Below are 14,964 nucleotides of genomic sequence, written 5' to 3'. Positions count from 1 at the left end.
GAAAAAGTCGGGAGAAAGTTGGATTCTTTGTTCAACACGGAGAAGTGTGGATTAAACATGTCACAGGCTGAAGGAGTGGAAACCACGGATACCTTGTCCACAGGAGATCAAAGTAATATTAACGGTGGCAATTCAACGAAGGTGGACGAGGAGATGAGAAATGTAAGATGTTTTTTCCGTTTTCAGCACATCCCACGATTTGGCTTGGAATCACAGCAGATTAAATTAGAGTCCAGTGCCCGCTTGTCTTAGAACTAAAGAACAGTCGCGCAGATAGCCCGTTATTCTTAAAAGAGCAGAGAGCAGTCACGCAGATAAACACACATTTGGTTTTAGTTAACTCACTTGCTATGGCCTATGCTGCATTCCTGAATTCTGTTCCAAAAGATACAGAAACTGCAGTTATCTAGCGAAATGTTTCCGAGTTAAATTCATTCCGTTCAGTTGTTGGTTACATGTTCCATGTTCAAACGGCCATTCACATATTAGCCTATATGTGAGAGTACAACGCGTCCCGAACTTCGAATTATCTCCAGGGAACAGGTAAATATGCAAATATTTAAGTAATTACTTCTGTCTACATATGCAGAGTTGTTATGCAGTAACTCGAATATATAATTAACACAAACTTTTCTATAGGCTACACTGACATGACAACCTTTATTCCAGTACAATCTGTAATTGTTTGTGGTGGGTTCCAGTGTTTAATATATTGGATGTATATTAATGCCACTTTATTCGTGAGCTGATTTATTAATTTCTTGTAAAGGATTGAGGATTATATTGCAGAGTATTCTCCGTTGTGCACGGATTTACACAGCGGCTGACTGCGCCAGATGTTCATGGGTATAGCATCAGATTTCCGGCTGGGCAGTGACAGTGCAGCCCTTTCTGAAGTATCAGTTCAGTTCCCGCCCAGAGTTTGGGGTTGGATGCATTCAAAAGCGGTTGCCTGGAGAGACCGCTGTGCGGAATTGATTGGTACGGTGTATATGTGATAAGTACCTGTGAATTGTGTGGGTGATTGACCCAGAATGAATTTTCTGTCATAGTGTGCTGGATAATGTGAGAGCAATGCTGGAACAAACAAACTTTAACTCTTCAGATCTGAGTAAACTTTTAAAACATTATTGAAGATACCAGACAATTTTTTTAAGGACAGTTTTCAATGTTGATAACATAGCACCATAGGAAAACATTTGTTGTGAGTATTGGTGAAAATGTTTCTTTTAAAATGTGCTGGAATATTACTGGCGTATGAAGGGTTAAAGCATTTCACTCGGGTCTGGAGCTTTGTGCTTGTGACCCGCACATGAGTATCCGGCTTTCCCCTGAGGAGTCAGACGGTGTTCAGGAGCCAGTCAGTGTTCAGGAGTGAGACTGTGTTCAGGAGCCAGACAGTGTTCAGGAGTCAAACTGTGTTCAGGAGTCAGTCAGTGTTCAGGAGCCAGACGGTGTTCAGGAGCCAGACAGTGTTCAGGAGTCAGTCAGTATTCAGAAGTCAGTCAGTGTTCAGGAGTCAGTCAGTGTTCAGAAGTCAGTCAGTGTTCAGGGGTCAAACTGTGTTCAGGAGTCAGACAGTGTTCAGAAGTCAGTCAGTGTTCAGGGGTCAAACTGTGTTCCAGAGTCAGACAGTGTTCAGGGGTCAAACTGTTCCAGAGTCAGACAGTGTTCAGGGGTCAAACTGTGTTCCAGAGTCAGACAGTGTTCAGGGGTGAAACTGTGTTCAGGAGTCAAACTGTGTTCAGGAGTCAGTCAGTGTTCAGGAGCCAGACGGTGTTCAGGAGTCAGACAGTGTTCAGGAGTCAGTCAGTATTCAGAAGTCAGTCAGTGTTCAGGAGTCAGTCAGTGTTCAGAAATAAGTCAGTGTTCAGGGGTCAAACTGTGTTCCACAGTCAGACAGTGTTCAGGAGTCAGACAGTGTTCAGAGGTCAGTCAGTGTTCAGGGGTCAAACTGTGTTCCAGAGTCAGACAGTGTTCAGAAGTCAGTCAGTGTTCAGGGGTCAAACTGTGTTCAGGAGTCAGACAGTGTTCAGGAGTCAGTGTTTGAGGAGTCAGACAGTGTTCTGGAGTCAGTCGGTGTTCAGGAGGATTGAGGATATTATGTGTTTATGTGCCATTTGTGCCATTTGTCTATTATGTTTCAGATCTTCTGTTTGTTTTTACTTGTTGATCTTTTTCGTGCTCCTGTAAGTGCAGTTTCCTCGAGTTGGGGCAGTAAAGCTAAGCTTATCTGTGTTTCCATGGTGACAGGATCTGGAGCTGGCAGCGGTCTATGTGTCTGATGCCCAGTACAACCGGAACATTGTCTTTGACACGTCACCCCAGGGTGTCAGGTAAGGCCCTGAATGAAACCATCTAACCTGCAGCCCTGATATTCCTGAATGAAGCAGTCTAACCTGCTGGCCTGATATTCCTGAATGAAGCAGTCTAACCTGCTGGCCTGATATTCCTGAATGAAGCAGTCTAACCTGCTGGCCTGATATTCCTGAATGAAGCAGTCTAACCTGCTGGCCTGATATTCCTGAATGAAGCAGTCTAACCTGCAGCCCTGATATTCCTGAATGAAGCAGTCTAACCTGCTGGCCTGATATTCCTGAATGAAGCAGTCTAACCTGCTGGCCTGATATTCCTGAATGAAGCAGTCTAACCTGCTGGCCATTTGAGGCCTGAAACATGGGCTAAGACCCACTGGTCCTGGTCCTGGTACCTCACTGAGGACTCACTTTAATTTGCCTGAACGCTTTTTATGATTTGTGAGTTATGGGATTTCATCTGCACATTACATCCCATAAAGCCACACCATCCTGTGCCCTTCTCACGTCACGTCAAACTGCAAAAATATGAAAAATATGCGCTTCTTTATCTTTTTCCCTCTCCCAGAACCTCAGGACTCAGATGCCTGGAGGTCATGACCCCAGGTTCTGGGCTCTCAGCTCCTGTGCAGTGTTTTGTTTCCCCAACAAACCATTCTAATCTTATGAATGTTTATAAGGGATGTACAGTACATTATCAATGGCTGTTCAGTGCTGTAATCCAGCACCAGAGCTGCCTGTGGTTAAGTGACAGGGGGGTGGGAGGGACTCAGGAGTAGAGAATCTGTGCGTGTGCAGAAGCAGTGGTGTTTTCTCCAGTACTGCTGCAATCAGCAAGACTTGCAGGAAGTAGGAAGCAGGAACACAAAAGGAGCCCTGTGCTGTGTGCTGAGTCAGCACCCAACCCCGCTCAGTGCTGCTGTACCTCAGTGCTGCTGTCATAGTGCTTCAGTGCTGCTGTACCTCAGTGCTGCTGTCATAGCGCCTCAGTGCTGTACCTCAGTGCTGCTGTCATAACGCCTCAGTGCTGCTGCACCTCAGTGCTGCTGTTCTTACAGCTGCTCAGTGCTCAGTGCACCTCAGTGCTGCTGTCATAACGCCTCAGTGCTGCTGCACCTCAGTGCTGCTGTCATAACGCCTCAGTGCTGCTGCACCTCAGTGCTGCTGTCATAACGCCTCAGTGCTGTACCTCAGTGCTGCTGTCATAACGCCTCAGTGCTGCTGCACCTCTGTGCTACTATGAAATTTACATTGAAATGTTAATAATGTTTTTATTCCCTGTCTATAATAAGTAAATTTCTCATTTCTTTGTGACGTGCTGCATGGGGATGATGTGATGTTGATTTGGGTCTGAGGGAAGCCATGTTGTCCCTAACAGGTTGTATATGCTGTATAACCACTGGGGTCTGCTGGCACTGGTGTACCTGCTGCTCATCGCTAACCTGGCACTGGCCTTGTTTGAGGACCCTGCTCTCTTTCCCCTGCCTATATGGGTATGAGTCTACCTTTCATAGAGGGAGGGAGAGAGGGAGAATGAGGAAGTGAGGGAGAGGGAGGGAGGGAGGGAGGGAGAGTGAGGGTGAGTGAGGGAGAGGGAGGGAGTGTGAGGGAGAGGGAAGGCGGGGTTGGGAGAGAGAGGGAGGGTGAGTGAGGGAGAGGGAGGAAGAGGGAGGGAGCTAGGGAGAGAAGGAGGGATTGTTGGAGGGAGGGAGAGAGGGAGATGGAGGGCCTTCCTGCAATGGGCTGGGATGGGGTGATGTTAAAGGAGGAAGAAGAAAGATACAGATGGTGCTGTCCACCGCAGATCTGCTAATTTCTCTCTTTCTTATTTGTCCTTGTCCCCCCAGCACTGGGGTACAGAGACCCCAGGGGCCCCTCTCTGCTCCCCTTACACCAGATATGCCCCCCCCCCAGTAGGCCCCCTGGAGGCTGTGTTGGGGTAATAAGTGACTTGTGTGCAGTGTGGCTCATGGTGCAGCCACCTGAGATGTTAAAGATTGATTTTCAGGCTTGTAAGAAATATGACTTCCTTGGAGGACTCAGTGGAGAACCGAGGTTGTAAGTACAGTGATTATGTTAGTTATAGTAACACAATGACCTGGACACCACGTGCATTCACTGCTTATCTACAACTTGCTCTTATCCAGAGTGACTTACAAAGTAGTAGAGCTTTGGGTGTGAACACTCAACACTGGCAGGGTCAATGATTAACCTTGGAGTGCCATAATACCAATAGGTGCACTGGCAGTAAGGAGCTGAGTCAGACTACAGAGCATACATATTAAGATGAACCCCTCAGAAATGACATGGCACCTCAAGGAGCTTATCCTGCTAATAAATAAATAACTTGAATAGAGCAGAAATTTCTGTGAAATCCTGAAACAGATCAGTCCTCATTCTGGGCTTCTGCTTTAAAGGAAATGCACATATTTTCTTCAGCTGAGTAGTAGAGTTGATTGACAGTCTGAAGGTAAGTCTCTAGCCCCAGTTGTGTTTGAGGCCATCTCTCTGTTTTTATGTCAGAGGTGTGTTTGAGGCCCTCTCTCTGTTTTACGTCTCAGGTGTGTTTGAGGCCCTCTCTCTGTTTTACGTCTCAGGTGTGTTTGAGGCCCTCTCTCTGTTTTTACATCTCAGGTGTGTTTGAGGCCCTCTCTCTGTTTTTACGTCTCAGGTGTGTTTGAGACCCTCTCTCTGTTTTATCTAGTGTGAGCCCTCTCTGTTTCTCAGGTGTGTTTGAGACCCTCTCTCTGTTTTACGTCTCAGGTGTGTTTGAGGCCCTCTCTCTGTTTTTACGTCTCAGGTGTGTTTGAGACCCTCTCTCTGTTTTACGTCTCAGGTGTGTTTGAGGCCCTCTCTCTGTTTTACGTCTCAGGTAACCTTGGTGACGGAGCTGATCTGCCTGATGGCCTTCGCTGGCCGCCTCTTTCACTTCGGCAGAGTCGTCCCGCGCGACAGCTTCTGGAAGGATGCCAAGAACATCTGCATTATCGTCATCATTTCTGTGAGTGAAATAACCCTACAGCACTATGAGCCTGACCAGGCTGCTCATAACCTTACAGCACTATGAGCCTGACCAGGCTGCTCATAACCTTACAGCACTATGAGCCTGACCAGGCTGCTCATAACCTTACAGCACTATGAGCCTGACCAGGCTGCTCATAACCTACAGCACTATAGCCTGCCAGGCTGCTCATAACCTACAGCACTTGAGCCTGACCAGGCTGCTCATAACCTTACAGCACTAGAGCCTGACCAGGCTGCTCATAACCTTACAGCACTATGAGCCTGACCAGGCTGCTCATAACCTTACAGCACTATGAGCCTGACCAGGCTGCTCATAACCTTACAGCACTATGAGCCTGAACAGGCTGCTCATAACCTTACAGCACTATGAGCCTGAACAGGCCGCTCATAACCTTACAGCACTATGAGCCTGACCAGGCTGCTCATAACCTTACAGCACTATGAGCCTGACCAGGCTGCCCATAACCTTACAGCACTATGAGCCTGAACAGGCCGCTCATAACCTTACAGCACTATGAGCCTGACCAGGCCGCTCATAACCTTACAGCACTATGAGCCTGACCTGGCTGCTCATAACCTTACAGCACTAGAGCCTGACAGGCGCTCATAACCTTACAGCACTATGAGCCTGACCAGGCTGATCATAACCTTACAGCACTATGAGCCTGACCAGGCTGCTCATAACCTTACAGCACTATGAGCCTGACCAGGCTGCTCATAACCTTACAGCACTATGAGCCTCACCTGGCTGCTCATAACCTTAGCACTATAGCCTGACTGGCGCTCATACTTACAGCACTATGAGCCTCACTGCTGCTCATAACCTTCACACTATGAGCCTGACTGGTGTATAACCACGCCTAGGGCCTGACCTGGTGTATACTACGCATGTGACCTACCAGCTGCCAAACCGTACAGTACTGAGATGACCGCTGTCTCTCCCAGTACGTGCTGATAGTTATTCGGCTCTCTGAAGGCTGCGGGATACTATGGTGTGCGATGGTCCAGGGTGCTGAGGCCACTGCTGCTGGTCAACATCACAGAAGGCCGGCAGGTAAGGGAGGATGAGAGAGAACAACAGTTTACCTGTCACTGGGACATGACTGACACCTGTCGTGCGTATGTGTGTGTGCGTGCGTGCGTGCGTGTGCGTGTGTGTGTGTGTGTGTGTGTGTATACATGTGTGTTTTGTCCACCTGCAGCTCCGCCGGGCTTTCAGGAGCATCCGGAATGCTCTTCCTCAGATCCTGTACGTCTTCCTGCTCTTCATCTTCAGTGTGCTCATGTTCTCTCTCATGGCTCTCAAGCTGTTTGGGAAAAGGCAAGTGCTCAGTGACCTGGTATCTCCAATGACCTCACTCGCATAAACGATCATGATACAGTGCTGCACACCAGCGTCTGAAAGCTTGTGCACAGTGGTTCAGTTTAGGAGACAAACCTCTGAAAGGCCACATTATGACTGGCAGGATCAGCATCCCTCCAGAGCAGAGGGTCTGGATAATCCACATGATGTTTGTAGCTCTATTTTACTGGTTTTTAGTGTCTGTGAGACCATATTTCAGCCTGCAGCAGCTGTCTGGTCTGATTTTATTGACATATAACCGACTGTAGATTTCATTGGTGTCTCCTAAATGATTTCATAGCTACAGCCCTGAATATGTCTACTGTACTTCAAGCAACATATCCTCACCACCGGGCAAGATTCAAACCTTCTCTCTCAACCTTCTGTTTACATTGGGACTGATCAATTTCATTTTCTGTCTTTTGAGGCATATATGGGCAGCTGATTTGTTTTACATTTAGGGAAATGCAGAGCAGATTCATTAATTTTCTCTTATTTCCTGTTTCTCACAGAGGCCTTAAAACCAAAGATGGAAGTCCATATTTCACAAACTACCTGCAGATTGTTTTTGATCTTTATGTGTTAGTCACCACTGCTAACAGCCCTGATATCATGTAAGTTTCAGTTTGACTCTTAAGGGTGTAATTTTGGGGGGAATAGGGGGGTTATAATATTACAAAACAGGCCAAAAAAACCTCCAATTATATAGCATGATTATATATAATATTTCATATAATTAAGATGGGATTTTATGATTTGATTAAGATATACTGATCAGTAAGGCTAGGTGTTTGTCACGGACAATTCATACATTCAGTCTGAAGTTACGCCCCTGTTTGACATATTTGGGTTTTGAATTGTGACGTATGAATGAGGCCAAACTATTGATACCATCACGGAGGAATGTGCAGGAGTGTTGCTTTGCTTCTGACCATCCATGTATTTTATGTTTCTCTTTCCTGAAGGATGCCAGCCTACAATGCCAACATTTTCTTTGCGGTTTTCTTCATTGTGTACATCCTTATAAACACATACATCTTCATGTCTGTCTTCCTTGCTGTGGTCTACAACAACTACAAGAAATATCTAAAGGTAAAACCGCCAGCTTATTCTTCTGTGCTCTTTTCAGCATACTGATTAAGTGACGTTTACCCCCCACATGCTGAAAGTGTTCCTCGATTCCTACATATGTGTCCATTTCCATATCCTGGTGATCTAATATATTTTTAAATGTTCTCTGAAAATAACAGACAGTTATTTTAAAGAACAAAGAAGTTACATAAATATCAGAATTGTCATGTTAGCAATGTTATATCACAGTAGAGTGATTTAAATGACCTGCTTTCTGTAGAAGTTGTAATGTTGGTAAACAGGGCAGATCTGGGTACAGGTAAAGACAGGTGTGGGTTTTTGTGGTTTCCTGTGTGCAGGAGGAAGTCAGACAGCTGGTTCGGGCGAAGCGCTGTAAGATGGCTCGGGCTTTCCGCGTCCTGCAGGAGCCCTGTGGGGCGGAGCCTGTGGTCACGCAGGCGCGGTGGAACCAGCTGGTGCGCCTAGTCCAGCCCGACATAAGCTCCGCCCACCGCGAGCTCCTCTGGAGCGTCTCCGACACTGAAAAGAGGGGCCACATAGGTCAGCCCGTCGCCCTAGCAACAGCTCCTCTTAGCAACAACTCGTTTATTTCCTTAGCAGATGCCCTCATCCAGAGTGATTTACAGAGCTTAATCTCTGTTCACCTCTTCATCCCCAACTGCACCTGCTGATCACATCTCCAACTGCACCTGCTGATCACATCCCCAACTGCACCTGCTGATCACATCCCCAACTGCACCTGCTGATCACATCCACAACTGTACCTGCTGATCACATCCCCAACTACACCTGCTCATCACATCCCCAACTGCATCTGCTGATCACATCCCCAACTACACCTGCTGATCACATCCCCAACTGCACCTGCTGATCACATCCCCAACTTCATATTCATTTTGTCAATATTTGTGAGGGGCGTGGCCCAGAGCAGGGCTGTGGCAGTGGCTGTAAGAGTTTCCGGCAGAGAGGACAGGAGGCATGCAGGAGCTCAGCATCTGGTTAGTCCTGAGCATCTGTGCCGCCTCTTTCTGCACTCAGGGAAACTGGCCTTCATGCAGCTGCCTGACCTGCTCAACATCCAGGTGATCACGGTCAAGTCACGGCCACACCCTCTGCAGACCTGGCAACCCACTCTGTACAGCTCTACTGCCAGCCAGTTCATCTGCCGTATGGTCAAGCACAAGTATGCTGTAAATTCACACTTTACAGACGGTCCCTATTATCTGTTAATCTGCCCCACAGTCATGCAAAGTATGGTGTAAACACTTTACAGATGGTCCCTATTTGCAGTTTGATTCAGATGCTCTTACAGCATACACTTGTATAGCATTTACATGTATTAAATTATCATACTCTGTATATAGCAAATGTATAGATGTGTAGGTAAGATGTAGATTTGGATTGATGAACATACAAATACAGAAATGAGTATAGTGCATGTTCAGATTTAGATATGGATGCTGTCTCTCTCAGGGCCTTTGTTTATGTGTATGATGTCATCATCCTGCTCAACGCCGTGTTCATCGGTCTGGACGAGGAGAACTCGCTCATCTCTAACGTGGAGTGGTTGTTCCTGGGGCTGTACCTCCTGGAGATCCTGCTCAAACTGTACACCTTTGAGCCCAGGGCCTTCTTCTCCAAGCATCAGTTCTGGAACTGGTGAGACCTGTGGTCTGATGGGAACTGTAGTTTTATCTGCTTGGTGCTGTGCTGACTGCACCTGGGAGGGAGAATTGCTCCAAATAGGCAAGTACTTGCTGTGCAGTTATCCAATCAGGGAGCTGCTTACTCTACAGTGCTGTGAAATTATCCAGTCAGGGAGCTGCTTACTGAGCAGCTGCTGCTAGTAGTTTCTGCAGTAGGGGCAGTGGAAGTCGTGCAGGCAGTTAAGCTTGGTTCCCTCTCTGCTGTTTAATTTTGTGTGCTTTAAAACCTGTTTTTCACCCATCCCATCATCAGGGATTTGACGGCAGTTTCTTGTATCTTGCATTGTCTGCAGTGGCCTGCTTGCCTTAAACATCTCTCCCCTTTTCTTTCTCTCTCATTCTCCACCTCTCTATTTCTCTGTCTCTCCCCCTCTTTCTCACTCTCTCTCCCTCTCTCTCTGTAGGTTTGACACGATCATCATTGTGTCTGCTCTGATTTCCACCGTAATTAACTCTGCACTAAAGTCCAGTGAGTACAGACCAGACCTCCAAACTTTCCAGGCCCCGGTCTGCCCAGCCAATTATATTCAGTACTTTTAGTACACACATTCACTACACACATTCAGCACACACCGCACACACAGCACACATTCAGCACACACAGCACACACTTTTAGTGGCTGTGCAGAGGGCTGAGGTGGTTTTGTGTGCTTGCAGCCGGTGGCTACAGCAGCCGGCAGATCTTGGACATCGTCTTCATCCTGCGAATCCTCCGCCTGATTCGGGTTGTGGACAGTATTAAAAGGTAACAATCATAAAATGTGTATTAATGCCATCTGCAGAAGCCTCTTCATCTTTTCATCCCGGTTAGATTTTATGCCACTTAATTTGCTGTGACTTTTTCAGGGTGCTTTAAAGCAGAGGTTCAGTGAAGGAGCTTTAAAGCTGAGGTTCAGTGAAGGAGCTTTAAAGCTGAGGTTCAGTGAAGGAGCTTTAAAGCTGAGGTTCAGTGAAGGAGCTTTAAAGCAGAGGTTCACTGAAGGAGCTTTAAAGCTGAGGTTCAGTGAAGGAGCTTTAAAGCTGAGGTTCAGTGAAGGAGCTTTGAAGCTGAGGTTCAGTGAAGGAGCTTTAAAGCAGAGGTTCAGTGAAGGAGCTTTAAAGCTGAGGTTCAGTGAAGGAGCTTTAAAGCAGAGGTTCAGTGAAGGAGCTTTAAAGCAGAGGTTCAGTGAAGGAGCTTTAAAGCTGAGGTTCAGTGAAGGAGCTTTAAAGCTGAGGTTCAGTGAAGGAGCTTTGAAGCTGAGGTTCAGTGAAGGAGCTTTAAAGCAGAGGTTCAGTGAAGGAGCTTTAAAGCTGAGGTTCAGTGAAGGAGCTTTGAAGCTGAGGTTCAGTGAAGGAGCTTTAAAGCTGAGGTTCAGTGAAGGAGCTTTAAAGCTGAGGTTCAGTGAAGGAGCTTTAAAGCAGAGGTTCAGTGAAGGAGCTTTAAAGCTGAGGTTCAGTGAAGGAGCTTTAAAGCTGAGTTCATGAAGAGCTTTAAAGCCTGAGGTTCAGTGAAGGAGCTTTAAAGCTGAGGTTAGTGAAGGAGCTTTGAAGCTGAGTTCAGTAAGGAGCTTTAAAGCAAGGTTCAGTGAAGGGCTTTAAAGCAGAGGTTCAGTGAAGGAGCTTTAAAGCAGAGGTTCAGTGAAGGAGCTTTAAAGCAGAGGTTCAGTGAAGGAGCTTTAAAGCTGAGGTTCAGTGAAGGAGCTTTGTAGCTGAGGTTCAGTGAGCTGAGCGTTTATTTCTAAATGTCTCGCTTGTTTTTCAGATTCCGCACCATCATTAACACTCTGATCAAAATCGGGCCCACAATCCTCACCTTTGGCCAGCTCATTCTGGTGAGTGTCTGCATTCCTGTGGATGTGAAGTTCCACACACCCTACATGCATGCGCTCGAAGGAATGCACACACCCCACACATGCATGCGCTCGAAGGAATGCACACACTCCACATGCATGCGCTCGGGGGAATGCACACACTCCACATGCATGCGTTCGGGGGAATGCACACACTCCACATGCATGCGCTCGGGGGAATGCACACAGCCCACACGCATACGCTCGGGGGAATGCACACTGCCCACACGCATGCGTTCGGGGGAATGCACACAGCCCACATGCATGTGCTCGGGGGAATGCACACACATTCCACTTCTTTCTTAGGACTTAGGCGATTGGACACTGCGCTGAGTGCAAGCCACCTTTGGGCCACGAGGCATATCTGCTTCTAATGGGACCTGGCATCTGGTACTGCAGTACACTAGGAGTGCCATTTCCATACCTGTGTGTACCTGTGCTCCTGTATGGGTGTGTACTGCACCTGTGCTCCTGTATGGGTGTGTACTGTACCTGTGTTCCTGTATAACTGTGTACTGCACCTGTGCCCCTGTATGCGTGTGTACTGTACCTGTGCTCCTGTATGACTGTGTACTGTACCTGTGCTCCTGTATGATTGTTTACTGTACCTGTGCTCCTGTATGACTGTGTACTGCACCTGTGTTCCTGTATGACTGTGTACTGTACCTGTGCTCCTGTATGGGTCTCTACTGTACCTGTGTTCCTGTATGACTGTGTACTGCACCTGTGTTCCTGTATGACTGTGTACTGTACCTGTGCTCCTGTATGGGTCTCTACTGTGCCTGTGTTCCTGTATGACTGTGTACTGCACCTGTGCTCCTGTATGAGTGTGTACTGCGCCTGTGCTCCTGTATGAGTGTGTACTACACCTGTGCTCCTGTATGACTGTGTACTGTATCTGTGCTCCTGTCTGACTGTGTAGCTGTGCTGGGTAATGAAACAGGCAGCACACTAAGTGGGATTTGCACACCTTCAGATGTGTGCTGAATGTGTACGTCGTACACATGTACGTCGCTCTGGATAAGAGCGTCTGCCAAATGCCTGTAATGTAATGTGATTTTCACACTCATAGGTGGTATTCTGAATGTGATTTGCACACTTTCAGGTGGTGTACTACATATTTGCCATGGTGGGGATGGAGCTCTTTAAGGGCAAAGTGAGGTTTTTTGAAAACGGCTCCACAGACTCTGAGCACGAGTACTGTGGAAATCCACTCCTGAGAGGAAGTGACTTTGCCAGGCTCAACTACTGCAGAAACAATTTCAACGACATAATTTCCTCCTTCATCCTCCTGCTTGAGCTCACCGTTGTCAACCAGTGGCATGATATCCTTTCAGCCAATAGCAGCTCGTCATCAGACAGGCACCTGGAGAGAGGGGGAAATGCTGCCTGGCAGTCCCTCTCAGTCCAACCTGTGTTTATAGAGCATCCCTGTCCCACAGTTTTGTATGTTACATGAAAACAAAATCAGAAATGTTTTTATTTGGGTTTTAGATGCCACAGTTCATAGATGAATGTGAGAGATTTGTGTGTGAGCATGTGAGCATGTGGCAGATGTGTGTGAGTGTGTGGGAGATGTGTGTGTGTGTGAGAGATGTGTGTGAGATGTGAGCCTGTGGAAGATGTGTGAGAGATGTGTGTGAGTGGGAGATGTGTGTGTGAGAGATGTGAGTGTGTGGGAGATGTGTGTGTGTGTGGGAGATGTGAGCGTGTGAGTGTGTGGGAGATGTGAGTGTGTGTGGGAAATGTGAGTTTGTGGGAGACGTGAGCGTGTGGCAGATGTGTGTGTGTGGGAGACGTGAGTGTGTGTGGGAGATGTGAGCCTGTGTGTGATAGATGTGAACCTGTGGGAGATGTGAGCACATGAGACATGTGAGTGGGATAGATTAGCCTTGTTGGGAGGGATCAAACTCTGTAAATACATATTTATAAAGTGGGTCAGAATTATTTTTGCAGTTTTTTTCTTTAATGGATTGCACTCCTGAGCAGTGGTTACACCATGGTGACCCATGTTTCGGCACGCATCTTCTTCGTTTTGTTTCACATTGTGGTTGTCATCATCATCATAAAGTAAGATTTCCTCTTCTTAATTTCGTGAAAATGGAGAGTCTAACTCTCTTCCATTGCATTACACCAATTGAATGATTTACTGGTTAAAATTTTTTTTAAAAAAAGCTTATTTTGGCTTAAATGAGTCAGGATGTGTTTTATGGATCTGTTTGGCCGCTTTATAGTAGATGTTGAGTAGCCAGTGATTTGGGTGAGTTGCTTTTCTCTTCTTGTTTTTCCACCCAGCATCTTCGTGGCGTTTGTGCTGGAGGCGTTCTTCGTGGAATACACAGTTGCTAAGAGTGATTTACAGACGTCACTGGAGAAGAAAATAGAGGAACTGGAACTGAGTGTTCAGCAGTAAGAAATATAAGGATCCACAGCAGTCTGATAATGGTGTTTGCATGTTATAAGGATCCACAGCAGTCTGATAATGGTGTTTGCATGTTATAAGGATCCACAGCAGTCTGATAATGGTGTTTGCATGTTATAAGGATCCACAGCAGTCTGATAATGGTGTTTACATGTTATAAGGATCCACAGAAGTCTGATAATGGTGTTTGCATGTTATAAGGATCCACAGCAGTCTGATAATGGTGTTTGCACATTAACGGTTGCTCTCTTCTGAACTCTGTTGCACCCAAACTTTTATCTTGAATTGAGAGGCACTTGCCTCAATGCTCCAGTAAAGCCACATACAGGTGTGGCGGGGGAGGTGTTTTGCCAGTGTAGCAGCTGAGGGTTAGGTGTCTGATTCAGCCTCTCTCTTCTCCCCTGTGACAGAGAGGACCGGGACAGCAGCTTGGTTCAGAGCATGGAAACAGCCGAAAACGACCTGGGTCCCTCAGAAACCAGCAAAGGAGGCCCCTCGCTGATGTTTAAGATCGCCTCGAAAAGTGAGTCCTCCAGGGATGCTGGGCAGCTCCTCTAAGACTCTTCCTCTGCATGGATGAGTCCCACTCTTTTAAAAAGGGCTGCTCTGTAACGCTCTGCGCTTAGTAAAGTCTCGGAACAGTCGCGTGTGATTGTCCAGTGAGGCTGTGGGGGTTTGTGTTCTGCAGGAGGTGGTGGTGTGTGTAAATTTGGGGACTCTGAGGTTTTGCCCCATGTTCCGCAGGGTATAAGACTGTGGACGGCCTGCTGCAGAGGATTTTTGAGGCGGATCTGAACCCCGAGGACTATGAGGATTCAGATGGCCCTTCACAATCAGACGCCAATATCCAGAATCCTGCCTATGACGCCATTTAACTCTGATCAAAGGGAAACCACTCACTGTAATGGACATTTCATGCCTTATATACAAAAATATATATTTTCCACTTGTGCTACGACATAAAGAATAAAATGTTCTGAAAATGTACAGGTTATATTAAATGAGTGGGGAATGAACTCCATCATGGTGATATTTACCATAGGCCTATATATTATTAAATCATGATAATCATGTTTTTCAGTTACATACCTCATGCATACACCGGGGAGTTTTTTGTTTGTGGATGGACTTTCTTTAATAAGATTGGTGTTTACTGTTCAAAACTGACACAGTGTGGAATATAAAGACATTCCTCAAGGGCTTTGCTCTAGTGTGTTTTCTAAATGGGCATCTT

General features: G+C 46.7%; 1 protein-coding gene across 1 annotated transcript; it reads left to right on the top strand.

Moving 5' to 3' along the window:
- The first annotated feature begins 27 nt into the window (after positions 1-27).
- Positions 28-14,931, top strand: tpcn3 (two pore segment channel 3). Its single transcript, XM_064314062.1, has 19 exons — positions 28-162; positions 2,254-2,336; positions 3,694-3,808; positions 5,188-5,358; positions 6,298-6,393; positions 6,542-6,660; positions 7,194-7,295; positions 7,647-7,773; positions 8,112-8,313; positions 8,812-8,956; positions 9,247-9,432; positions 9,884-9,948; positions 10,137-10,224; positions 11,221-11,290; positions 12,414-12,633; positions 13,288-13,378; positions 13,604-13,717; positions 14,141-14,253; positions 14,475-14,931. The coding sequence occupies exons 1-19, from the start codon at positions 58-60 to the stop codon at positions 14,603-14,605; spliced, it is 2,343 nt and encodes a 780-aa protein (XP_064170132.1). The 5' UTR covers positions 28-57; the 3' UTR covers positions 14,606-14,931.
- The last annotated feature ends 33 nt before the right edge of the window (positions 14,932-14,964 follow it).

Source organism: Anguilla rostrata, chromosome 2, assembly GCF_018555375.3.
Source record: "Anguilla rostrata isolate EN2019 chromosome 2, ASM1855537v3, whole genome shotgun sequence".
Taxonomy (NCBI): domain Eukaryota; kingdom Metazoa; phylum Chordata; class Actinopteri; order Anguilliformes; family Anguillidae; genus Anguilla; species Anguilla rostrata.
Note: the sequence above shows the minus strand (reverse complement) of the source record. Positions and strands in the feature narration are given on the sequence as shown.